Source organism: Suncus etruscus, chromosome 6 (assembly GCF_024139225.1).
Source record: "Suncus etruscus isolate mSunEtr1 chromosome 6, mSunEtr1.pri.cur, whole genome shotgun sequence".
Taxonomy (NCBI): domain Eukaryota; kingdom Metazoa; phylum Chordata; class Mammalia; order Eulipotyphla; family Soricidae; genus Suncus; species Suncus etruscus.
In genome coordinates, this window is record NC_064853.1 from 96,110,102 (window position 1) to 96,137,383 (window position 27,282).

The window sequence follows — 27,282 nt, forward strand, 5'->3', positions numbered from 1 at the left end:
GCCTTTCATGCAGAAGGTCATTAGTTTGAATCCCAGCATCCCATATGGTCCCCCGTGCCTGCCAGGAGCAATTTCTGAGCATGGAGCCAAGAGTAACCCCTGAGTACTGCCAGGTGTGACCCAAAAACCACAAAAAAAAAAAAAAAAAAAAAAAAAAGAATAGAAGAAAAAAAAGAAAAAGGAGTCTTGAAAAAGAAATAGGGATTTTTCTGTCTAGGGCAGATTATAACATAACATAATAAGAAAGTTAAGATCTCTCCTATAAAGCATAAAAAAAAAGTTAGCAAAGTCCATTAATAGCCTGTCAGGAAGACCAAAAATCCAACTTTTGTTTTGTTTTGTTTTGTTTTTGGGCCACACCCGGCGGTGCTCAGGGGTTACTCCTGGCTATCTGCTCAGTAATAGCTCCTGGCAGGCTCGGGGGACCACATGGGACTCGGGATTCGAACCAACTACCTTAGGTCCTGGATTGGCTGCTTGCAAGGCAAACGCTGCTGTGCTATCTCTCCGGCCCCCCAAAATCCAACTTTTAAGAGAGTTTCCACTGGGGCTAGAGATAGTACAGTGGGGCCAGAGTGGTAGCACAGCGGACATGGCTGGTTAGGGTTTGAGCCCAGGCATTCCATATGGTCCCCTGGGCCTGTCAGGAGCAATTTCTGAGTGCAGAACCAAAAGTAAATCCCTGAATAATGCTGGGTGTGCCTCCCCCCAAAAAAGAGATAGTAGAGGGGGTAGGACATTAGTCTTGCGCATGGTCATCTGAACTCTATCCCCAGCACCCCATATATCCCCTGAGTACCACCAGGAGGGATTTCTGAGTGTAGATCTAAGAGTTAACCCTGAGCATTGTGGGATGTAAGCCCAAAACAAAAGAAACAAAGAGTTTCTCACTGATGAAGCCAGAGAGATAGAACAACAGATAAGGTACTTTGCCAACTCTGGTTCAATCCTAGCATCATACTATATGGTATCTGGAGCATTACCAGTAGGGATCCCTGACTAGTAGTAATACCTGAGCATCACCAGCTGTGACAATCCTCCCCAAAAGAGTTACATCAGGCTGGAGGATAGCACAGAGGTAGGGTGTTTGTCTTGCATGCGGCTGACCTGGGATGGACCCAGGTTCTTTTCCTGACATCCCACATGGTCCCCTGAGCCTGCCAGGGAGATTTCTGAGTGTAGAGCCAGGAGTAACACCTGAGCGCCTTGCCGGGTGTGACCCAAAAAACCAAAATAAATAAATATTAAAAAAAAAATAAAGGCCGGGATGGAGAGATAGCATGCAGGTAAGGCGTTTGCCTTTCATACAGAAAGTCATTGGTTTGAATCCCAGCAACCCATATAGTCCCCCGAGCATGCCAGGAGCAATTTCTGATCATAGAGCCAGGAGTAGCCCATAAGCGCTGCCGGGTGTGACCCAAAAAAACAAAATAAAAACAAAACAGAACAAAAGGCCACTAGATGTTTAAAATAAACCTTTGAATCATGAATCTTAAATCATCACTCAAAAATTATAAATCAGGGCCCGGAGAGATAGCACAGTGGCGTTTGCCTTGCAAGCAGCTGATCCAGGACCAAAGGTGGTTGGTTCGAATGCAAGAACCAAAAATATATATATATATATATTGGGCTCGAAGAGATAGCACAGCGGCGTTTGCCTTGCAAGCAGCCGATCCAGGACCAAAGGTGGTTGGTTCGAATCCTGGTGTCCCATATGGTCCCCCGTGCCTGCCAGGAGTTATTTCTGAGCAGACAGCCAGGAATAACCCCTGAGCACCGCCGGGTGTGGCCCAAAAACAAACAAAATAACATATATATGTAAACATATATATATTAACAAGACTTTTTGTCTCTCTTTTTTTGTTTTTGGGCCACACCTGGCAGCACTCAGGAGTTACTCCTGGCTCTGCACTCAGAAATCACTCCTGGCAGGCAAGGGGTCGGGGGAGGGGGGCATCATATGGGATGCTGGGATTCAAACCACCATTGGTCCTGGGTCAGCCACTTGCAAAGCAAATGCCCTACTGCTAAGCTATCTCTCCAGCCCCGAATTTTTGTCTCTCTTTCTCTACATTTTTAATTATGAAAAATTTCAAACCGAGGATAGAGAGAGGACAGAATACTAGACTTTCATGGCCCAGCTACTCAACTTTAATCATTATTAACACTTTGCTACCATAGTTTATATCTCCAATGCCTTATTTTATTGTTAAATTATCTATTTAAACACCGTGATTACAAATATGATTGTAGTTGTATGATTAGTCATGTATCCAATGCCTTTTGATGAGCCCATTAATTTCAAGTTTTTTTTATTTTAGTTTTTGGTCACAACTGGTGATTACTCAGGGGCTACTCTAAAATCAGTGCTCTGAAGTTATCTCTACAGTGCAGCTATAGGGTGTATAGAATAACAGCCTTGGATGGGGCTGGATGGTGATGGATGGTGAGGCCTTTCTTCTCCAGCTCGGACCACGCATCTTCAACACATATACTAAAATTGGAAGGATACAGAGATTAGCATGGCCCCTGCACAAGGATGACATGCAAATTCGTGAAGCAGCCCATATTTAAAAAGAAAGAAAAAAAGGGCCTGAAGAGATAGCACAGCAGCGTTTGCTTTACAAGCAGCCGATCCAGGACCAAAGGTGGTTGGTTTGAATCCGTGTCCCATATGGTCCCCCATGCCTGTCAGGAGCTATTTCTGAGCAGACAGCCAGGAGTAACCCCTGAGCACTGCTGGGTGTGGCCAAAAAAAAAAAAAAAAAAACCCAAATTAAAAAAAAAACTCAGGCAGGTTTCAGGAGACATCAGCTATACTCAAAGCTCTAGCTACCTAGGCTAACCATTTAAGCAGCCTATTCCACTGCCCTGTCATCTTAACATGATTCTGCCATCCCTCCTCCTCCTGCTTCTTCTTCATCTCTCCTCCCAAATCTTCTTCCTGCCCCTCAGGTAATCCTATTGATACCTCCCAAAGGCCCCTCCCAGAAATGAGCAGGTCTTACTAGCAGGTAAGGTTACAAAGGAAGCATGGGAGATGGGGTAACATGGCGTTTGCCTTGCATGTGCTAACTACGATCCCCAGTGTCCCATATGGTCCTGCAAGCCAGGAGCGATTTCTGAGCACATAGCCAGGAGTAACACCTGAGCGTCATTGAGTGTGGTCCAAAAACCAAAAAGTAAAATAAAAACTAAAATAAATCAAAGGAAGATATCACAAATAGAGAAATGAGGAAATAAAAAGTGATGATCCTGGCTCTGTTCTCCAAGAGAGAGCATAGTCGCTAGCTAAGGAGAAAGGATCAAACTCATAATGGAGTTACAAGTTTTAAAATGCTGGTGGGTTTAAGGCCAACCTCAGCCTTTGCTTTTATTATCCCTCTAGTGGTCCTCAAACTATGGCCCGCGGGCCACATATTGTATTTGTATCTGTTTTGTTTCTTCATTGCAAAATAAGATATATGCAGTGTGCATAAGAATTCGTTCATTAAGTTTTGTTTTTACTATAGTCAGACCCTCCAATGGTCTGAGGGACAGTGAACTGGTCCCCTGTTTAAAAAGTTTGAGGACCCCACACTTTGACAAATACTTGGCAATTAAGTAAGTACTCTTTTGTTGAATGGATGAAAGGAGTTAACATCCAGAATTACTTCCAAAGGAACAGTTGACATCAATAAGATATCTAGTTGAACATTCTCATCTAATACGGTGGCTCAGAATTTCCTGAATAGATTCCTTTGGGGACAATTGCTTCCCTCTCTGAAAAAGTCAGAGCTTCTGAGCAAATATGGGGGACTTCTGCCATGCTTGTTTGCATCGATAACACTTCAGCAGCCTTTCCCATATTTGCTAAAATTTTCTTTCTTTTTTTTTTGGTTTTTGGGCCACACCCGGCGGTGCTCAGGGATGACTCCTGGCTGTCTGCTCAGAAATAGCTCCTGGCAGGCACGGGGGACCATATGGGACACCGGGATTCGAACCAACCACCTTAGGTCCTGGATTGGCTGCTTGCAAGGCAAACGCCGCTGTGCTATCTCTCCTGACCCTTGCTAAAATTTTCTAAATCACTCCATATGATAAGCTTTGGAAAAGTTCTATTAATATTATTAAAAATAGAGCCAGAGAGATAGCATGGAGGTAAGGCGTTTGCCTTGCATAGAGGACGGTGGTTTGAATCTCAGCATCCCATATGGTCCCCCAATCCTGCCAGGAGCGATTTCTAAGCATAGAGCAAGGTATAACCCCTGAGCACTGCAGGGTGTGACCCAAAAACAAAAACAATTATTAAAAATAAAGAGAATACTGCAACTGTAAATACAAATTTTTTTGGATGGGCTACAGAACAGTACAGATAGATGGTCAAGGGCTCTGGTCTCAGGAGCCAATCAGGAGTGATCCCTGATGCAGCAGAAAAAAACTCTGAACACTATTGGCTGTACCCCTCCCCCGAATTTTATTTTTTTATTTTTTTAGTTTTGTTTGCTTCCCCCGAATTTTTTTTTTTCTTTGGTTTTTGGGCCACACCCGGTGACGCTCAGGGGTTACTCCTGGCTATGCGCTCAGAAGTTGCTCCTGGCTTGGGGGACCATATGGGACACCGGGGATCGAACCGTGGTCCGTCCTAGGCTAGCGCTGGCAAGGCAGGCACCTTACCTCTAGCGCCACCGCCCAGCCCCCCCCCCCCCGAATTTTTTTTAAAAAGTTTTATTTCTGGGAGCTGGTGCGGTGGCGCAAGTGTTAGGGCATTTGTCTTGCACACGCTGACCTAGGAAGGAGCACAGTTCAATCCTCCTCGTGTCCCGTATGGTCCCCCAAGTCAGGAGCGATTTCTGAGTGCATAGCCAGGAGTAATCTCTTAGCGTCACCCCCCCCCCCCAATAAGTTTTATTTCTGGTACTTAATAGTAATGGATAGGACATTTGCCCTGCACTTGGCAAATCAGGTTTGTTCCTGGAATCCCAAGCCTACCAGGAGTAATTCCTGAGTGCAAAGGTTGGATTAAACCCTGAGCAGCTCTTGGTGTGTCCATTAACATCCCCCCCCCCCCCCAAAATCAAGTTTTATTTCTTCTTTTCCATTTGTTTTTCCTCTTTAATTTGGCTAATTTTTCTACCTCCAGAAAAATGCTGAATATTTGGATTTTGATATAAGGAAAGCCATTTCATCTTTCACTAGTAAGTACAGTTATGGATTCTGTACTGGATGAGTCAGAAGTTGGAACATCAGTCCTAAGAAATGATGTTATTTGTGTGCAAATGGAAATGAGCCAATTTCTTTTTATTTTTTGGGTCACACCCGGCAGCACTTGGGGTTACTCCTGGCTCTACGCTCAGAAATCGCTCCTGGCAGGCTCCGGGGACCATATGGAATGCTGGCATCATCTTTCTGCATGCAAGCAAGGCAAACACCCTACTTCCATGCTCTCCGGCTCCGGGCCAATCATTTCTGTGGTGAAGGATGAACTGTTTGTATCAACCAATGAAATGTTTGAATTGTCAAAGCTTGAATGTAAACTCTATATAAACTGCTTGAAAATTTGAATTGGGGGTCCTTGTCAAGACTCCACTGCTTTGGATGAGACTTAGGCCTCAGCTAGCCTAATAAACTCCCTTTTGTGTTTTGCACTATTGGAGGTCTTTGACTCTCAGCGCCTACTTAAATGACCAACTCGGACCCTAACAAAACAAACTAAATTTGTTTCTAGTTTGCTGATATTTTTTTTACAATTTTTTTTTGGGGGGGGGCACACCCGTTTGATGCTCAGGGGTTATTCCTGGCTAAGAGCTCAGAAATTGCCCCTGGCTTGGGGGACCATATGGGATGCCGGGGGATCTAACCGCAGTCCTTCCTTGGCTAGCGCTTGCAGACACCTTACCTCTAGCGCCACTTCTCCGGCCCCAAGAGTTTAATTTCTTAAGGTTTCTTCTGTATTCATTAAGATAGTCAACAAGCTTTTTTTTTTCTCCCATTAATGTGGATAGCATGGATGTAGGGCATGTGTCTTGCATGCAGAAGGACGGTGGTTTGAATCCCAGCATCCCAAATGGTGCCCCAGCCTGCTAGGAGCAATTTCTGAGCATAGAGCCAGGAGTAACCCCTGTGAGTAAATTTTATTGGATGATTTAAATTTGGGGCTGGAGTGATTGTACAGCAGTAGGGCATTTGACTTGCATGCTGCCAACCAGGGACAGAGCCAGGTTCAATCTTCAGCATCCCATATGGTGCTGTGTGATTTGGGTCCCCATATGGTCCCCTGAGCCTGCCAGGAGCAATTTCTGAGTGCAAAGCCAGGAGTAGCCCCTGAGCGTGGCGGGGTGTAAAACCAAAAAAAATTTTTTTAAATATGTATTCTTCCAAAAATGTTGTGACATGGCAGTGTATACATTGGTGAATCTGATAGTACACATCTTGTATCTGTCATTGTTTCTTCCCATTTATTTTGGGGGGAGTACACAACTGACATACTTAGGAGTTATTCCTGGCTCTGTAATCAGGAATTAATTCTGGTGGTGCTGGATGGGGTCAAGGGGCACCTCAATGGATGTCAAGGATTGAACTCTGGTCTATGACATGCAAAGCATATACCCTTATCCACTGAACTATTTCTCTGGTCCCTACTCAGTAATTTTCTTGTTTTTTCCCCTTGATTGACTGAAGTATTTTACTGAATTATGTCATATATACAATGGGCACAAATTTTAAGTGTATACACTCAAATATACTTATCCATATCATCATCATTCAAATAAAATATAAAAATGTCCAACTCCTGTTTCTTATTTTATTTTGGGCCTCACCTGGTGATAATCCGAGGTTACATACCCCTGGCAAGATCCGTAGGCTATATGGAATGCCAGTGACTGAACCGGGTTAGCTGTGTTCAGGCAAACGCCCTTCCTGCTGTACTATCACTCTGCCACCCAATATATATTTTTCAGTTTTGGGGGTCATACCCGGCAGTGCTCAGGGGCCATTCCTGGCTCTACACTCAGAAATTGCTGCTTGCAGGCTTGGGGGACCATATGGGATGCCGGGATTTGAACCACCATCCTCTGCACGCAAGGCAAATGCCTTACCTCCATGCTATCTCTCCAGCCCAACCCCCCATAAATTTTTATGATTTTGAAATCGGGTTACACTGATGTTACAATAGAGATGTCTCCAATTTTGGATTAGTCTTGAACAGCTTCTATGCCTGTATTCACTGTAGTCAGCAAATAGTTGTGATTCACCTATTTGTTGGTTGCCCAGAAATTGGGAGTCTTGATCGTGCTTGCAAAATTTAGTTTGCACCAAATCTCGAGTATCCCATACAAATTTGTTAGACAGTAAGTACACATCATTTATCTTGTATACAATCAACTCAATCCCAACACTACTTATGGTCCCCAAAGCCCAGCAAGAGTGACCCCTGAGGGGAGACCCATGAATAACCTCTGAGTTTGGTTTGACCCAAACCACTACCACCAATACCAATTCCCTAGCAAAATGTGTCACAATTTCTGGAGATGCTCCTTGGTACTGTTACTTTATTTTTGACACTCTGCTCCACAAATCCCAGGTTGGGGCTGGAGCTATAGCACAGCAGGACATTTGCTTTGCACACGACTGACCCAGGACAGACCTGGGTCTGATCCTCGGAGTCCCATATGGACCCCCATGCCAGGAGTTAACTCCTGAGTGTCATCAGGTGTGGCACAAAAACAAAACAAAACAAAAAAAAAAAAAAAAAAAAAAAAAAAAAGAAATACCAACCATAAATCCCAGGTAACTAAGTAATTCTGACTTCTGGTCAAATTGTGGGAACTGCTGTACACTCCAATCAGAATATGCCTCCTTACACCAGTTTAGAAACTAACTCAAAAAAAGAAACAAAAACTCACGATAGAAAATCATGGGGCCAGAGACAGCACAGTGGTATGGCATTTGCCTTGCATGTGGCTGACTTGGGAGAAACCCGGTTTTGATACCTGGCATCCCAGGTGGTTCCCCACCTTGCCAGGAGCGACTTGAGTGCAGTGCCAAGAGTAACCCCTGGGGCCGGAGAGATAGCATGGAGGTAAGGCATTTGCCTTTCATGCAGGAGGTCATCGGTTCGAATCCCGGCGCCCCATATGGTCCCCCGTGCCTGCCAGGAGCAATTTCTGAGCCTGGAGCCAGGAATAACCCCTGAGCACTGCCGGGTGTGACCCAAAAACCACAAAAAAAAAAAAAAAAAAAAAAAGAGTAACCCCTGAGCACAGCTGGGTGTGGCCCAAAAGCCAAAAAAAAAAAAAAATGGATTTCAACTGTCTCTGGAAGACAGCGCCTTAAGCAAAATGAAGAATAAGAACTGTGGGGGCAGAATAGTAGCTCAAAAGATAGGGCATTTACCTTGCATGTGGCTGACCTGGGTTTGATCTTATGGTCTCCTGAGCCAATCAGGAGTAACCAGAGCACTGCTAGCTGTGGCTCAAAATTTTTTTTTAAAAAAGAAAAACTGAGGAGCTAAGATAAAAGGCATGAGCAAGGTACCAAATAAAATTACCAGCAGCCCACATCCCCACAATCAAAACCAGACTATAATAGATGAGATAATTTAGATTTCAACAAACAAAATTTAGTTCAGTTGTTGCTTCTTGGAAATGCTAACATTCAGGGATAAAATTCTAAATGTAATGAATCATCTACTCATACTCAATAAGCCTCACAATGTTTGATATATGGTCTGTAAACATGCACAATTTTCAACATGGGTCATCACACCACCAGAGTTCAAGGCAGACTGCATTGGGTTGTCTGTCACTTTCATTAGATCTCTGAAGGCAACTGATTACTATAAATTAAGTAAATTAGCATTCTAAGTATTTTTGTATAGTGCTTGGCATGACACCATACTAAATATAAAAACCAGCAAGCTATGGTGGCAGAAGCAAAAGCAAGGAGTAGGCATTGGCCTTCTAAGTGACTGACCCAGGTTCAATCTCCTGCATTCCATAGCCTATTCCTAGCCTGTCAGGAAAAATTTCTGAATGCAGAGCCAAGAGTTATCCCTGAGCGCTGCGAGGTGTGGCCCAAAAACAAAATCAAACAAACAAAATCAGCCTTCTAGCAAAATCCAATAACCTACATGTTAAAAATCATTGAGGATTTGCCATAAAAAGAACCTAAATATATATATTTATATATATCAGTAGTATTGAGCAGGGTTTTTAGTTTGAAGACTAATTTTTACTACATATCACTCATGAAATTGAAATGATCAATACCTGCTCCTTTTACTCAAATTTTATTTCTTCGATTATAAATAATAAAAATACATCATAGATACTACACTTTAGGGCTAAAACTATGAACGAGTGATAAGCAACAGGGTTCAAAACAAAAAAGGTCTCTGTAAATGGAGTTGCACCAGCCTTTTTTCCACTTTTCATTTGCATTTATTTAAACACAGTTCTCAAAACACTTGAGTAAATTGGGCCTCCTCTGATAAGCAAAGGACCTGAAATAATATTTAAAAAATGAACAGGCAAAGTCTTTAGTCCATCCACAACACAAGTACAGTGTTCCCTTCTCTTTCCCGAAACTCTGAAGCACCCAGATTTTTTTCATATAATCTAAAAGCTAGAAGAACAAGAGTACATCTGTGGTGGAATGTATTGTCTTTTCTTTTGCTAACAACTAGTTGAAATACCATTATCCCATTGTAACAGCTTCAAGAGATAGCCTTTTTAAGGCATACATTGTGTAACTCTTATTTTCTGCTACATATATAATACAGATTACATAAAGGCTGACAAACCCACACTAATATAAGCATAAGCATTTGCTGTACTGTAAGGTCATTAGTTCTATTACTAGCAGTAGAGTTACAGAGCATAACTGTCAACACTTGCAGATATATTAAGAATGGTATGTCTCACTGACTGGGAAACTGGTTTTTGTTGTTTCTGGTAATTTACTATCTAATCTGAACATTTCTGCTAAGCATAGATGTTAGAAAAAAAGTAAAAATCAAACTTTATTGTTGCTTTTTGCCATTTGGTAGCATTTACACACAGGCTTCGATCTTCAGAATACCCTGGATTCAGTAGAAAAACCTTTTAAATGAAGTTTTGTACAATAGAAACTTCTCAGCAGTCAAAATTTAGACTGTAAAAAAATACATGCAAAACATACTTTTCTGAAAACACTTAACTTTGAACAAAGCACCAAACTACACAAATGCAGAATGAAAACAGCATTTCAACTCCACCAAAAGTAGTCATCATAAAAGGTGTAAAAGTCACCTAACTTCACTAGGCACTGTTCACTTTTTAAACAGGAGACAATAAAAAATATTGTCCACAAACAATATCCCAACTCTAGGGCAAGTTTCAGAAAGTCTTCAACTTCATGCTTTAATAGCGACCTGAAAGGAAAAAATTGAATACATATCAATACTGAGACATTGCTAAAATTTTTTTTAAAATAAATTTGATAGCAGACAGCTAAAAGATTCCCAAGCAATGAATGGTGGTGGCGGATAGTACTAGAAGGGTGAAACAGCCCTGCATGTTGGAATAACCAAGCACTCTTAAACAAGTTTGGAAAATGAGATGGGGAAAGGTAGGGGTAGGTGGGTGGGTGGGTGCGTGTTATGTAGGCCTCGCACTCAAAAACCCAGTCTCACTACCTGGCTCTATTTCAGAATACTGCCAGGAGTAGATCACAGGGTAGATAGCCTCCAAACAAATAACAAAAGTCGGTAGGGCAGGGCACTTGCTTTGCTTGCTGCTGACCTGGGTTGGATCCCAGGCACCCTATAAGTCTCGACTTCAAAGCCTGAGCGTAAATCGATATGCCTCCCAAACAAAAAATATCCACACAAATTAAAAAAACGCTATTTTGGTTTGGTAAAACCATGGCAAATATAATTAATAAACTATCTTAAAGATCAAAACTTACGAGGTGAGTATGACCGAGATCTGGAACGCGATCTGTATCCTCCTCGACTGTAGTAAGGAGAAGGTGACCGTCTTCTGTAAACAAACATAAAGATTCCTAAATTCTCCACAAATCACAATTAGACTAATATTATACCTCGTATTTTCTCACTAGTCTAACAAGACAATCCTGAAAACTCTGATTTTATCATTGGACTTCAGGATCTGTACCGAATAATATATATAAAAAGTGGCCAGAGCGATAGCACAGCAGAAGAGTGTTTACCTTGCAAGCCCGGGCTTGATCCCTGGCATATCATATTGTCCCCCAGACTGCCAGTAGTAGCTCAAAACCAACCAACCAACAAACACACACGCACACACATTTATCAGAAGAACTAAGAATGTAGTTTCTTAAAGATTAATTCACTACTATACTGTCTTATATACAAAATAGACACTACCCAGCATGAGATTAAATTTTAGCATATACACTGTTAGGATCCATTTTAAATAAATGTCATGAATTCATTGCTAGTTGCCACTATTATGCAAATTTGGTATTATACCAAAACTGAATATTGTAGACCCGCTCCTATAATACCTGTAAATCTGATCCCTGTCTTGAGCAGCTCTCCATCCTCCTCCACCACCACCTCCTCCTCTGTGAAGGTAGAAAATTATAACTGTAGCAAGCAATTTTTTTTAAAAAAAAAAAAAAGCATCAATTCAGTTAAAAACAATCGTAGCACTAATGTTAAAGTTCTAAGAATTGTCTATTTTTACTAAACCAAGGCTTAGAGCTCTCTCTGGTGGTGAAACATTATTAGAATAAGGAACATTTCTAAATAAAAACTGTCAGCTCATTTAAAATGTAACAAAAAAAAAATCTCAGTAATGGACAATTCCCTTACCAAAATCCCAATATAGCCTCCTTTTTGTAATAAACTTACCACTGTTCTAATTAGGATCCTTAAAGAATTATTTCCTTGCCCATTGATATATAATGAAGAGCACGAAAACTTGCAAAGTAATGACTTTTAAAAGTCCTTTAAAATTAGCTTTATTGAGGCCGGAAAGGTGGCGCAAGCGGTAGGCCGTTTACCTTGCATGTGCTGACCTAGGAAGGACCATGGTTCAATCCCCTAGCGTCCCATATGGTCCCCCAAGCCAGGAGCAATTTCTGAGTGCATGGCTAGGAGTAACCTCTGAGCATCACCAGGTGGTGAACCAAAAACCAAAACAAAAAAAAGCTTTATAAATCAATAGAATGAGAGCTCAGTAAGCTGGAAGCATTTGTTGTATTTGATTTTTGGTATAGCATGGTGCCCTAAACACAAAACCAGGAGCCTGCATGCTACCAACTGTGCAGCTTCTCCCCCCACTGGCAAAGAAAGGTACCAGTATATTGTTTCTACTGTAACACTAGAATGACTGTTCAAGTTTACACTAGGTAATTTGTAGTTAAATCTAAACAATGCTTTTAAAAAAGAAAAAAAAAAACCTTCAGCTTTAGCTTTCTAAGTATGAAAAGTTAAAATTTGGGCCCGGAGAGATAGCACAGCGGCGTTTGCCTTGCAAGCAGCTGATCCAGGACCAAAGGTGGTTGGTTCGAATCCCGGTGTCCCATATGGTCCCCCGTGCCTGCCAGGAGCTATTTCTGAGCAGACAGCCAGGAGTAACCCCTGAGCAATGCCGGGTGTGGCCCAAAAACCAAAAGAAAAGTTAAAATTTAGAAACTTTCCTTCAAAGTTTTGAGGACTTGTGTAACTTACCTGTATGATCTGCTGTAATAGTCCCGGTCATCATAACCTCGATCATATCCTCTATCATAGTAATCTCGACGGCGTGAGCTGCCACTATGAATAAATATAAATCTTATAAAAAAACCATCACTAAATACAGTGGCCATAACTATATTCCCAAGACCAAACTCTAACGGAATAACAACTATTCAAGCGCTTCCTAAAAGTAATAGGCATTATTTGGGTCTTGGAATGCAATATACTATCAATACAACTACTTTTAAGAAAGCAGTTTGGGGCCGGGCGGTGGCGCTGGAGGTAAGGTGCCTGCCTTGCCAGCGCTAGCCTAGGACGGACCGCGGTTCGATCCCCCGGTGCCCCATATGGTCCCCCAAGAAGCCAGGAGCAACTTCTGAGCGCATAGCCAGGAGTAACCCCTGAGCGTCACAGGGTGTGGCCCAAAAACCAAAAAAAAAAAAAAAAAAAAAAAAAAGCAGTTTGAACTTAAGTATAGCAAGGTCATTTGCCTGGTTCTTTGGCCCATCCAGGATCTCCAGTATCTCATATTAACTGAATACTGCCAGGAAAAATTAATTGCTGAGCACAGAGTAACCTGTGTATTACAGGGTGATCCCCTAAAGTCAAAAAAGAGTGCAGAGATCCTTCAAATAGGGAGATCTTTAGTAAAAACAGTATGATGTGCCAGAAAGTTAGCACAGCAGTAAGGCCTTGAACATGGTCTACTCAGGATGGACTGGATTTGATCCCCGGCATCCATATTGTACCCCCAAGCCTGCCAGGAGTGATTCTTGAGTGCAGAGCCAGGAGAAACCTGAGTGCCATCCAGTGTAGTTAAAAGTAAAGACATAACCACCTTATAATGGTTCTGTTGATAACTACATAATAAACCAAGAAATGTTATCAGAAATGGGTGCACCAATGTCAAAGAAATATAGTGCAAAAAATGAGCTAGATTTAAAGGATCCCTCTTTCACCCAAGAAAATCTTTCTAGTCTCAGCAGGCATGCATACCCATTTCCCCAACTCAACCAATGCATGTATTTATGGGGCAACATTTCAAATATTTACCAGCGAAAACTTACTAGGTAGGTCTTCCCATGTAAATTCCTGGTGTGGGGGTATGTGGTCTTTTTGTTATAGAGAAATCAACTCTAATTCTACGCCCATCGAGCTCCATTCCATTGGCACGTTCTTTTGCCTTTAAAAGATAATTAAGTGGTTACTATGTACATTCTTAACAGAACTGCAAACCATCCATCTGTCCAGCAACAATCAACAAATATATACTACTAAGACTTACTTCTTTAGCATCATCAACATTTTCAAAATACACAAAGGCAAATCCTCTTGAACGTCTAGATTGTTGGTCATATACAATTGACACATCAGCAATGGGACCATACTTGGAGAACACTTCTCTTAGATCTCTCTCTGTAGTGTATAAACTCAATCCAAATACTCCGAGGCAACAGTTGGGATCAGGATTTGCCTACATATAGAAAAACAGATTTTAAACTTTAAAACCTGAACAAAAAGCTAAAAGTACAGACACACACCAAAGATCACTAACTGGGGTGGAGGTGCAAAAGAAATTTTGTGTCAGAATGAGAAAAAATGGGTATACACTAGTTAAAAAAAGCAAACTGGTATTCCCTAGAATAATTTACCTGAGGGATTTAAGCCCTCTAGAAATTTGTTCTTTAATAACCACACATGAGGTACTCTGACAAACAGAATTGTCATACCACTCATTCAGTGTAATACTCCAAACAGCTTTTATTTTAAGACGGCAAAGTATTGTAATATAAACGTTTTGTCAATTTTCCAATAACCATAATGAATTAATTTCTTTAATATAAACCCCTTGCACCCATAAAAAGTAAACACTAGCCATTTGGTATCTCTTATGGAAAAGACTCAAATATATACCTCTAACACCTCAAAATATGAAGTCCTATTTGGTATGATTTGGCTATTTGTTCTTACAAGAAGCCTCAAAATTTTTCATGTGTATTGGACAGCAGCAGTGCTCAAATTTAAACCAAATGAGAGGCCATTATACTTTCTAGACTAACAGCCCAAATGCATACCACTACTGTGACACTTCTTTAAAATAAAAACCAACATAATAGTATAGCTATATGTGCTTAATTCTTAAAAAAAATTTAGGCCCAATGACAGAAAACAAAAAGGTTAACAAAGCCTTTATAAAAACTAAACTACTTTACCCGATTCCCAACATGACGCCTGCGAGTAGACATGGGAGAATGACTGTGGCTGTGCCTTCTTCGATAATCTCGACTATAAGACCTGCTACGGGATCGTCGATGAGAACGGGACCTAGATCTTGATCTTGTGTAATGCCTTCGAGAACTTCTTCTGGATCTAGACCTGCAAAACAAAGATTAAGATTGACTAAACCAGCAATAAAATATGGCTTTCAGTTCCTTTAATTATATTCTAGAGTCAAGCTCTATAACAGCACAATCAAGAAATAAACGAGGGCAGAGAGACAGCATAGCAGGTATGGCGTTGCCATGCAAGTGGCCAACCTGGATGAACTCCAGTTCAATTCTAGCATCCCATATGGTCCCCTGAACCTGCTATTGAGTGACTTCTGAGCACAGAGCCAGAAGTAACCCCTGAATGCCTCCGCTGGCTATGACCCAAAAACCAACAAGAACCAAAAAAGAGGGAAAAAAAAAAAAGAATAAACTAACACAATAGTGTGACCCATAATTATTCTCATTTCAATTCTGATAGAACTTGGGAGCTAGAGCAATGTTGCAGTGGGTTAGGCTGCCTTTGTATGTACCCAACCTAGGTATCTTATATGGATTCCAAGCAGTGCCAGAAGAGATTCCTGAGGTGCAAAGCCCCAAGCACCACGGTGTGATCCCTTCCAATTTTTTTCAACTTATGGAAGCATTAGCTCTCTTCCAATATACCTTAAAATCAAGACAATAGTCTATTCCAGATTATAAATATGCAGTATTTCATACTTGCTCAGACCGCACTCACGCCACATTCCTCATTATGCCCTCTTGTTTTAAATCACTATCAAAATAGGTTTCTCCAGCAATTAAAAAAACCTGGGGCCAGAGAGATAGCATGGAGGTAAGGCGTTTGTCTTTCATGCAGAAGGAAGGTGGTTTGAATCCCGGCATCCCATATGGTCCCCTGTGCCTGCCAGGGGAGATTTTCTGAGCATAGAGCCAGGAGAAACCCCTGAATGCTGCCGGGTATGACCCAAAAACCAAAACCAAAAACACACCCCCCCAAACAACACCTATTCATTGAATGGAAAGTTAGTATAGCTGGTTTTGGGCCACACCCAGTGACATTATTGCTCTGGCCCCTAGAGAGCACTTCTTAATATGACCAACTTTAGTTGGATCCTTGGCACTACTTTTGTTCCTCAAACAGGGCTACTTTAGCCCCCCTCAAAAGGTGGTTCTATAATCATGCCTGACAACAGGCATAAACTGGGGATATCGTGGGCAACCAGTCCATTTACTACTTATTCTCTATGAAAGCAAAGATATTGCCATACTTATTAACTTGCCTTCAATAAGAATTAAACCAAGTTTTAAAGTGATCTACCCAAGGGGGGAAAAAAAGGGGGGGCAAGATTTACATCTCAAAAAATTCAAAAAAAATTTTTTGTTTTGTTTTGTTTTGTTTGGGCCACACCCGTTTGATGCTCAGGGGTTATTCCTGGCTATGCGCTCAGAAATCGCCCCTGGCTTGGGGGACCATATGGGACACCGGGGGATCGAACTGCGGTCCGTCCTACGCTAGCGCTTGCAAGGCAGACACCTTACCTCTAGCGCCACCTTCCCGGCCCCAAAATTCAAAAATTTAAGCAGGCTCGTAACCCTAGTTGTGACTCTCCCAAAAATTAACAAGTTTGTTTCTGTTATCAATTAACTGTACAAATGACCCATATCTAATCCTATCTCCCTAGTTTACAAAGCACAAACCAGTTTCAGTGCTAAGAGTTAAAAAAAAAAATCCCAGTTTTTCTCACCTAGATTCAGATCTGGACCTGGATTTTGATCTGGACCGCCTGGAATCTTCCTTGGAGCGAGACCTTGCAGGTGTATGCCTTGCAGATTTCCCAGATCCATGAGCACTTCCGCTTCTGGAAGCAGAACGGGACTCCTACACGTAGATGTCAAAAGTTTAATTTGCATACTTTCTGGGCAACTTTTAAAGCATCTAAGCTGCTGTGAGATAAATGGTAAGGGAATGTAATCAATCCCTCTTCCAAGATAAGAAAAAATAGGTAAGGGCTAGAACTGAATATAACTGGTTAAATCAAGTGCTACATTGCTCCAGTTGTCATAGGTCAATTAACTTGAGCTTCCACCTTTAAGGAGCAGGAATAAGAGTTAACTGACCCCACTCACTTCAGAAAAGGGTATAAAAGAATCAGAGTAGTACTCAAGGATTATGGAGATTAACTATGGTAAGAACCTCAATAACTATGGCACCTATATCTTTTACCTACTTCCATCCATCTGCAATCTAATCAGATGCTATGAAATACACTTTAAACTTAAAAGTATGCTTTCATAAGATCTCAACCTTTTAAGTTATATTTATTATTGTATAAGACAAGGATGTAGTCAGAAACCTAGTGGAAAGCAAAGATCATCTACTGCAAAGAGGCCAATAAGATTCCCAAAGCAAATAGCTACAGTAGAAAGGCAACACTGAACCATTCAGTTGAAGGGATGCCAGAACCACTTACTCAGCTATACGGGGGAGAATCAGGGCAAACCCATACAGATTGGGGATGAGTAAACCAAGAACACTGTCCAGAGGAAACTGGAAAAATTAAAATCAGTGGCTTTTCATCTAAACAGAAAAAGGGAACTGAACTTAAATGATTTGCAAAGACCAACGTCCGTGTATAGGGGGTATACATACATGCACTACATGGCCTTTCATTCAAAAAAAAAAAATGGGACAAGCTTGAGAAACATCAAAACAGTTCTCTATATAAACAAGCAAACAGGACACCAGTAAGACAGAAAGGCATAATCAGCATATAAACATGTGGGAGGCTATAGATCCCTCCCCCCAAAAAAACCGGAATGCACCAAACCTGATAGCTAAAAAATATAAGGCTCAGGCTAGAGATAGCATGGAGGTAATGTGGTTCAAATCCTGGCATCTCATATGGTCCCCTGAGCACTACTGGGAGTGACCCAAAAACAAACAAAAAAGGTTTTTACATTATCCATCTTATTAGTGTAAAATCTAGTGACTATCATTGGTTAGCAGATATAGCCAATATCAAGGACACAAAGAGGAAAAGAAAATTGAATCTGTTACCACACTACACACTGGCAGTTCACAAAATTAAGCTTCCAAAAACATTTAAATGTTCCAATTTACAGCACAGAAAACTTCCAGAGACTAGAGGAAACAGAGGAGTTCCAGCCTAACATTTCAAGACATTAACATGTGCAGTGGTTTGAAATGAGCCTCTCCCATCCCATCCCCGATTAATAAAAAGATTAGAAGGAAATGGTGTCATTGCTTATTAGTAAGGACTGGTTTCCCAAACACCAAGGAATAGTTAAAAAGACAAAGTAGCTCTGGCAATCAATTTGCTTTCTTCTGTTTTAGCAAATATTCTGAAGCAGAGACATTATTTATAAAGTTGTCCCTTTTCTTCATGGACAAAGTATTAAGGTTCTTAAAAACATGTAATTTCTGCCATCTTTACGAAAGGCAAAAACTAATGTAGGAATCAACAAGGAACCCAAAAAACAATCTGTTGACATTCCAATGGTATCGTGGAACTATTTGCTCTTGAAAGGAGTGCAGAATGTAATGGGTACCCTATAAGACAAAAATCACCAATAAAACAGTTGATATTTAACAGGAGTCTGTCAATTCAAGGTTAAGCATATAAGTAGAATAGGTTCCTTTCTAAAACTTGTTCTGGCATATAAAGGGCCAAAGTCACAGCATCTGAAATGATCAGAAAACTACATTCAACTTCAATAGGAAACTGGCTTTGCAAATAATTTTATAATGATCATTTCCTTAGTATGAGACAGATCAGAATGCTAAGATGCCCCTTTCCATACTGACAGCCTAGCTAACAGTAACCTACTGTTGTTGGGATTATTAACTACAAAAAGGATTTTTCTTTAAACTGTTTCTGAAAGACATAAGAGAATTTAGCCTGACTAAATTTTAAAATTCACCAAACCTATAAAAAGTCAGCTGGTAAATTTCTATACCAGTCTAAGCTAACCCAGAGCTGACCTAAGTGTCAACATATTAATACCCTATTTAATCTGGACATCAATGTCAAGAAAAAGAATCACAAGTGAAATATAAATATTTCAGAGAAATATGGAACAAGAGTTCAACAGATTGAATCTTACTTAGGTCTTATACTTCTATATAATCTACAGGTAGAGGGAGAAAAACCCCAAACCCAAAAAACAAAATGCCATCCATGCCTTCCAACAGAATACCTGAAACCCGTTTCCCACTATACTAAGAACTGAATTCCTATTTTGGCTGCAAAATGCACCTTTCTGGAACTATGTTTCTAGACAGTCCTTTCTACTCCACCAGCACTGGATATTAACCAACTTTCCAAGGACCAGAATAGGAGTCCTGTCTTCAGCCCTTAAAACTCACACCTCTTGTAATGCTTCAGAGAAGACTCAAATTTAAAGTTGCTTTCTTTGTGTCAAGGTGAAGTGGGCAATTAGACAAATTGTTATTTTTGCTGTATTATTACACACAGCTTGGATCACAGAAACTCCCAACTGCTTTACTTTTTAAAGGATCTTACAGCAACCCCAATTTAGAGTCCAGAGACTAATACATAATATCTAAACCATGGCTCTCTGTATGCATATTTATTTATATATGGTAACATTCACAAAATACAATTAAAACATGTAAACTGGAAATTTCTGCTTGCAAAATAAGCAAAATTCAAATTTGACAACATGCCAGCCCCAAACCTTCAGAAAATGCATCTTTCAAGAATGCCAGCTAGGTCACTTACTCTAAACAAAGCTTATCTTTAGGTTTCCATCTTAGGTTGAAATGATCTGGCAATCCAATAGGACAGCAAACAACAATTGGCTGACTATTGCTGAGTACTCTTTTGCCAAAATTATTTTGTCCCATCAAACAGAAGGAAACATACCAATTACCTGACTCTTCCATTAAGCTAGGAGAAAAGATAGATGTACAACACAGGTTAATAAGACTTTTCCAATAAGTTGTGGAAACCAAAGTAAAGCTATTTATTCTTATAATAGCTATACAGTGATAGAAAATAAGAGCACATAATCTATTTCTGAATTAACCATCTGCTCCAGCTGCCAAAGTTATACATCCTGTATGTTTGTGACCCAATCATTCTATTGTAAGAAGCCTGTATGTTTAGCGCAGATTGCAAATCATTCAAATAGGCAGGCAAATAGAAAAAGTATGCATCCTCATAAACTCAAAGCACACATGCACCTTCACCTAAAATCAGGGCCTAAAGTGGTCAAAGCTTACCACTCATGCCATCTGGAAACAATTCATAAATGCCTACACAAACTAATCTCTCAATGCTTTTATTGGACTTGGAGCTGATTTGAAACCATTCTAATGACATTCTTTAGTACATCTTTGACAAGTTATATTCAATTATGTACTGCTCAGTACTGAAGGAGAGGGGTCAGTCCAATAAGTTCAAAGTGGCAAAGACCACTAGTAGTGCCTCAAAAGATATGCACACTCATAACCAGGACAAGCTGAGTGACAAAAACTAGAATATGAAGCCAACCCATTCTAGAAACCTCATCATTCCTGCCTGATATTTGACTACAGTTTTTAAAATTGCATTTCAATCATTGAACTACAAAGTTAAAATTAGAATTACCTAATTTAATTATAGGTTCCCCTGGAAGGCACTTCTTAACCCTGTATATATTTTCTTCTCTTAAACAAATAATGCATGCATATTTAGCAAAATATACAGGGACACATAAACAGACTAGTAATTACTTAGCGTAGTGCTTTCTGATTCCAGATTACTTCTTATCTTAACTTCATTTTTATTTCTTTTCTTCATTCTTCCGTTTCAAATTCTGACTTCTTTCATCTTCCCCACTTCACACAAATTGCTCAATATTCTACAAGTGGGACTTCTGGTCTGATAATTAGCATGCATTCTTTCTTTTATTTTTTCAAATTTCAGCTTCACTTATTCCTGAGCTTCAAACACTCATTTATAAAACTTGTCAAATGACGACTTCCGCATTTTCCTTCTTCAACATTAACCTTAATAGAAAAAGAACAGGATGAAGAATATTTTAAAACTCCAGGATAAAATCCAGTGCCAAAACTGAAAATAGCAAAAAAAAAAAAAAAATCCCTTTTGGTTTGGGGCTTAAAAGGCTAGAATATGCAGCTCAAAAAACTGAAACTAGTTTTTTTCTAAAATGTTCATAATATTCTCAATAGTCTACTCCAAATAGGCTTATCATGCTTTAGTTGAAGTGCGCAACTGAACATTTACTGTTCATTTAACATTTTTAGAAAATTTTAATTACATTCACACTTCTTAATTTTTCCAACAGAACATTAAGTGTCAAAAGCACATTTCTAATTAAAAAAGTGACAATACAAAAGTGCAAGAAAGGAAAGCACGGACAATTCATTTGCACAATGATGACAAGGCTCAGGGTTGAGGGTCTACAAATTCTGACTTGTCTAAAGAATGTCAAAAATTCAACGCTTTACATTTCTGTACTGCATATTTTAAAGACACGAGGAAACTTGAAAATTTGCTCTGCAGTATTCAACCCACACCTAAGAATGCTGAACTAATCTTGTAAGATTTTTAAAGTATGAATGGGGGCCAGAAGGATAGCGTACAGTGGGGCAGGAATGTTTGCCTTGTACTTGGCCTACCATGGCTCACTCCTGAGCACCTGCAGGTGTGGCCCCGAAAAACTTGTCTCGAATGGCCCAACAACTAACTTCTGAAACCATAGGGTAAAATCTTGGCAACCACCTACTACTACATTCAATTAACTATGCAGGAAAACAAATCAAACCCAAAAGTACTATTTTCAAAGCATATAGAAAACTGCTGTTAAACTAAAAAAAAAACCTACTTTCAGGTGGAAAGAATGCGAGAAAATTACAGCCCACCTCCTTCCTGAATTATTACTAATAAGACACTTGATATGTCCAATGAACAGAAACAAAACATCACCTTCATAAAAAAAAAAATCTAGTTGTTCTACTTTTTACCCTATGATCTTTTCTTTCAGTCCTCCCCAGCCACCCAGTATTCCTTTCTCAAAAAAGTTCCTTTATCCCTCTGGGCATAAAGAAAAAGGCAGCTTTGATGGGAAGGATCATAATATCTGTTGAAAAAGCACAATTTTGCCTAGTTTTTCAAGATTAGTTTGATTCAAGAAAAAAAATGATAGCATTTATTTAAGGGAGTCCAAGTTGATTGTTCTCTTTTTTCCTAATATCCATCACAAAAATGTAATGGGGAATGTTTGCTAACACAAATGTAATCGTGGAATCAGAATGCCCAAGCAGGTTTCCTCATAGGGCCTCAAAGATTATATTCAGATAACAGGAAAAGATAGTGGAATGGAGGATTATCACTACTTTTCAGATGGCCGCTTTCCTATATCATTTCAGTCCTAATCTTTCAGTCACTAAATCCACTACATTAATATAAGTATTAGGTTTAGTTTAACTCAGCTATAAATGTTCACACGTCCACTATAAAACCAAAGACCAACTATAGGGTTTCTTTATATACATTTTTGCTACGAGATTCTTTGAAGTCAAGCAGTAACATGCCCTACCATGAACACCATTTATGCTAAAGTGACTATAGAGGTTACCACTGTAATATGTTAAAAACACACAAGGTCATTACAAAATTATTTAAAATATATTCCAAGGGGAAAAGAAAAGCTGATGATCTTGCTATGGGAGTGAGATTTTAAGAGCTATTTTTCTGCAAAGTACTAGAAGATAAAGGATAGAAAGGAAAATATCCTTATTGAAAATATTCTCTGAAAAATAAATCAGAGGCTCTTGATTTTAAGTCCTTACCCTCCCAAGAGACAAGATGTGTGCACATTCATAAAACATTTACAGAAAAAGCAGGCTGTATTATTTTTATTCTTCTACATACAATTCAATGCAAAACTGAGGCCTCACTCACTGTTACATAAACTATCTTAAAATAAAAACTTCAAAAACCCATTTTAAAGCAATGTTTGGGGAAAATTGATCATTTGCTTATGGTTGTGTCCTTTGGGAGAACTTCCAGCTTAAAAAATCAAAACAAAGTGTCAACAATATCTAAGTTACAACCCACAAAAAACCTAAACTGGACAAAATAGTCCTAAAATCATCATCCCATTAATAAACCGATTAAGAACAATTGTATATAACACTATCAACATACAATAAAAAGACTTAGAAGATACAGACATATACATCCTCCTCTTGGGCAAAATTAGAACTATAAATGTATATTACATACTATTTAAAAAAAATAAGGGGAAAGTCTGTACAAAGGCAAATCCCATTCAACACCTCTCCAATTGAATCCTCTTCAAACTCTGACATAGTACTTACCTTGCAGTAACCACTTGCAATTTCATTTTGAAAATGCCAACTTCAATTTCCAGACAAAATTAACAATAAAGCATTCTTAGTTAAAAATCAAGAATATTTTTAGCTTAGTTGATTTACACCTAAGCAAAAAAACCCCGATAAACTATTTTCCTATGACAAAAATTTTATCTTATAAAATAAAAAACTAAGATTAAGCAAGAGAAATAAAACCACAAAATATCAGAAGGAAGGCAGTTTGATGGGATGGCATTACAGAGAGTAAGACTACAGAAAATACCTACATAAACAGCAACTATTCCTTTTATTTTCCTGTACTTGCTAACCCCGAACTTAAAGTACACACAGCAGTTGTCTTCAGATGCACTTCTTTTATCTCCCACCACATTGCTAATTGTTTTCAATAGAAACTCCTCCCTGAGTAAAGCCTCAAGCTTCCCATTCTAAGCACTGTGACCATTACTAGGCTTAAGATTGCCTCCAATTTTATCATGCACCCCTAAACATTTGTTTTACTTAGTACTTCAAACTTTTGAGTGCTTTTTTAATTGGTTTTGATTGCAAAGGCACCAAGTCAACCTCTTTATCAAAAGCTCTGTAAGCAGGATAAATTTGGAAAGATGGAAGTTTTTAGTTTGGCCCGATCAGTAAAACATATTCCAGGAGACATTTCAACTACCGGCCAGATGGATAATCAGAACAGACACAAATCCATCCTAGCTATAGCCAATATTCTTTCTATATATCCACCCAGTGACCAAATTATCTTTTATTTCATGCACCTATCTCCTATTACTGGAGAGTGGCGTCTCCAGGCTGTTAAATTTAGCAGAACTAAAATTTATACAGCTTAGAGTTAACTGGTTAGATTTGAGATCCTAGCGTAAAGATAACCGTTTCAGGTTCTAAAGAAACTGTGGATGTCCCAATCAACAAATCGGAAAACAATCAAAATAAACTGTAGCAGCAACACACTCTGATGCAGATTCTAACATAAAATACAACCAATGCAAACATTTCTAAGTGTGATGTTAGTTTCTCTTTATAAACCGAAGACTTCCTACAATGGTTTTCTTTCGGAAGTAAAATATTCTTATTAGCCATGGATGTGCCTTAGTGTAAAAATGTCTGCGTTGCAAGCAGGACCGTGGGTTCCATTCCCGCCACTATAGTAATAGAACCCAAAACGTGTAATTTATAAACTTTTAAATGACTTGTTCCGTCATTAACTCCTTTGATCAGAAGTCATTTTGTACTCCGTAAAATGCACTAATTCCAAATTTTAAGCATAACTATTTTCAGCAGTAGTAATTAAAAGCCACTGCTCTAGTAATTTGTTAATTCCTTACTACCATGAAAGCAAGGAGGGTCCGAGCTATTACGGCGGGCAGAGCGTAAGCCTAGCTAGCAGCCGATCAAGGTTCGAACCCACCCGTGCTTCCCATATAGCACTGCCCAGGTGAGATTCCCGAGCACAGAGCTAGGCAAAACCAACGCAGGGTGTGGCAAAATGGGGGAGCCCCCCAAGAACAGCAGTTTCGTGCGTATAATTTCAGCGAATGTGATCTTAGTTTGTAAAATTACATTAAAAAAAATCAGGAATGGGGCCGGGGCAATAGCACAGCGGATAGAACAGTTGCCTGACACGCGGGCCGACCTGGGAAGGACTCTAGTTCTATCCCCGGCCTTGAGTGATTTCTGAACACAAAGCCAGGAGTAAACCGAGGGCCGCCAGGGGTGGCCCCCAAAAGCCCTACCATACCCACCCCCAAAAACCCAGGCGTACATGTTAAGATGAGAACTCCAGGGTTCCAAATTAGACCGAACTAGGTGCTAAGGGGAGCAACAACGTAAAAGTTTGAGTTAAGTGAGGGAAACATGACTCAAGGAAGATTTTTGCTCAATTTTGGGCTCAAATTTGCTCGTTTAGCATGGTTTCCGTGATGGTATTGCCATCAACCAAGAAGGGGAAGCCTAGGGCCCGGAGAGATAGCACAGCGGCGTTTGCCTTGCAAGCAGCCGATCCGGGACCAAAGGTGGTTGGTTCGAATCCCGGTGTCCCATATGGTCCCCGTGCCTGCCAGGAGCTATTTCTGAGCAGACAGCCAGGAGTAACCCCTGAGCACCGCCGGGTGTGGCCCAAAAACCAAACAACAACAACAACAACAAAAAAAAAAAAAAAAAAAAGGGGAAGCCTAACCAATCTAATCAGACCCCTTTCGTGTGTGTGTGTTTCCGTGTGTAATAAAAATTCTGTTGTGGTCAAGTGTCCCCAACAGCCCGGGCACAGCCAAGCCTTGCATTGTGTCCCACCTTTTTTTTTTTTAAATCAACACCCACAGCAGCTCAAATAACCGAACTAACTCCCCAGGTCCCTTGTTCCCTGCGAGCCAACCAATCACCCGTCATCCAACTATAGATCTGGACGGTAACGGGTGGAGGAAAAAAAAAAAAATAAAACAAAAACATCAACGCACCGATCCGATGTGTGATGCACAAGAGCCCGAGAGGCTCCAAACCCCAACACCCCCCCACCAAAAGGCGCCATCCAAAGAGTCGGCCCGCCAAATTGTCTTCCCCAAGCCCACGAGGGCCGCCCCGGGGAAAAAAAAAACAACTCTACTGGGGTACTGGGGCCGGAGAGAAGAGCACGGAGGTAGGGCGTTTGCCTCGCGTGCAGAAGCTCGGTGGTTCTGGTTCGAGTCCCGGCATCCCATAAGGTCCCCCGGGCCTGCCAGGAGCTAATTCTGAGCATGAAGCCAGGAGGAACCTCTAAATGAGCGCTGCCGGGTGGGACCCAAAAACCAAAAAAATAAATAAATAAATAAAATTAAATGCAAAATAAAATATTTGGAATTACGGGGTAGGGGCAGATTTCTTTAAAACTAAATTTCAAAGCCTCAAAGGAATTTTTTTTAAGTGACTGGCCTGGGGCCGGAGAGCATGGAGGTAAGGCGTTTGCATTGCATGCGGAAGGTCGCTGGTTCGAATCCCGGCATCCCATAGGGCCCCCGGGCCTGCCAGGGGCGATTTCTGAGCATGGAGCCAGGAGAAACCTCTAAGTGAGCGCTTCCGGGTGGGACCAAAACCCCAGAACTTCCGGCACAGACGCGAGCCCCGAAGTCCAATCCGGGAGCCTCGTCTTCGGGCCCGGCCGCCATTTTGTGCCTCTGGCAGCGCGCCCGCCCGGACGCCCAAGATGGCGGCGGACGGCGTCGCCCGCGCGAGCGCAACGGCCGCCATTTTCCACCTCCCCCCCGCCCGGACGGGAGACACCCGCCGCCTCGGCTCGGCCCCCGGCTCCTCGCACCCGCCGCTGCGGCCCTCGGGCCTGGGGGGAGAGAAGAGGCCGCACGCCCGCCCGCCCGCAGCCCCGCTCGCCGCTTCGTACCCGCTCGCCGTAGTTCTGCTCGCCGCTATCGCTCATGGTGCCTCGCCGCAGCCGCCGCGCCGTCCGCCGACCGTCGAGCCACGCAGGCGCCGGGGTCCTCCGAGAGACACAGCAGGGCCTCCGCCGCAGCGCCGCTTCCGAGCCGCCGACCGCCGACCGCCGACGCGCCGCGCACCGCCGCCTCGCGCGCTCTTAAGCCCGCCGGATGTGACGACACGCGCCCGCGCTCGGCCCCGCCCCTCGCCTCAGCGCGCGCTGGCTTGGCCCCGCCCACCCCCGCTCCCTCGCTCTCTCGCTCGCTCGCTCGCTCGCTCGGCCGGCCGGGGCTCGCTCGCTCGGCGCGCCGCGGCGGAAACCGGACGTGGCGTCACGCCGCCCTCAGCGCGCGCTTTTTCCCCTGCCCCCACCTTCGCGGGCTGTCCTGCAAGGCGGGAAAACGTAGCGGCCGGACGGGAGAGCAGTTGCCTTCAGAGAGAGAGAGAGAGAGCGCGAGCATTTGCCTTCAGAGAGAGAGAGGGAGAGCAATTGCCTTTAGAGAGAGAGCGAGCATTTGCCTTCAGAGAGA

The 27,282-nt window shown here is 41.4% G+C and overlaps 1 protein-coding gene and 1 pseudogene across 2 annotated transcripts; one reads left to right on the plus strand and one right to left on the minus strand.

Moving 5' to 3' along the window:
* Positions 1 to 2,476: 2,476 nt before the first annotated feature.
* On the plus strand, positions 2,477 to 2,574 carry LOC126012332 (uncharacterized; annotated as a pseudogene).
* A 6,713-nt stretch (positions 2,575 to 9,287) lies between these two features.
* On the minus strand, positions 9,288 to 26,781 carry TRA2B (transformer 2 beta homolog). Of its 2 annotated transcripts, XM_049775885.1 has the most exons (9): positions 26,718 to 26,781; positions 16,704 to 16,837; positions 14,902 to 15,064; positions 13,974 to 14,162; positions 13,756 to 13,871; positions 12,683 to 12,766; positions 11,512 to 11,571; positions 10,930 to 11,003; positions 9,288 to 10,393 (listed from the first exon to the last, which is right to left on the minus strand). In XM_049775885.1, exons 1-9 carry the CDS (start codon positions 26,751 to 26,753, stop codon positions 10,383 to 10,385), a joined length of 867 nt encoding a protein of 288 aa, XP_049631842.1. In that variant the 5' UTR covers positions 26,754 to 26,781; the 3' UTR covers positions 9,288 to 10,382. The 2 variants fall into 2 exon arrangements, with proteins under 2 accessions (XP_049631842.1, XP_049631843.1); XM_049775886.1 differs by lacking the exon at positions 9,288 to 10,393 and having other exon boundaries at positions 10,919 to 11,003.
* Positions 26,782 to 27,282: the final 501 nt, after the last annotated feature.

Bases quoted from the DNA above. Each gene is read 5' to 3' on its own strand.
- TRA2B (XM_049775885.1), bottom strand. From the start codon at position 26,753: ATGAGCGATAGCGGCGAGCAGAACTACGGCGAGCGG. The intron at 16,838-26,717 runs GTACGAAGCGGC...ATCTACGTGTAG, and splicing joins AGCAGAACTACGGCGAGCGG to GAGTCCCGTTCTGCTTCCAG. The intron at 15,065-16,703 runs GTGAGAAAAACT...TTTGTTTTGCAG, and splicing joins AGGTCCAGATCTGAATCTAG to GTCTAGATCCAGAAGAAGTT.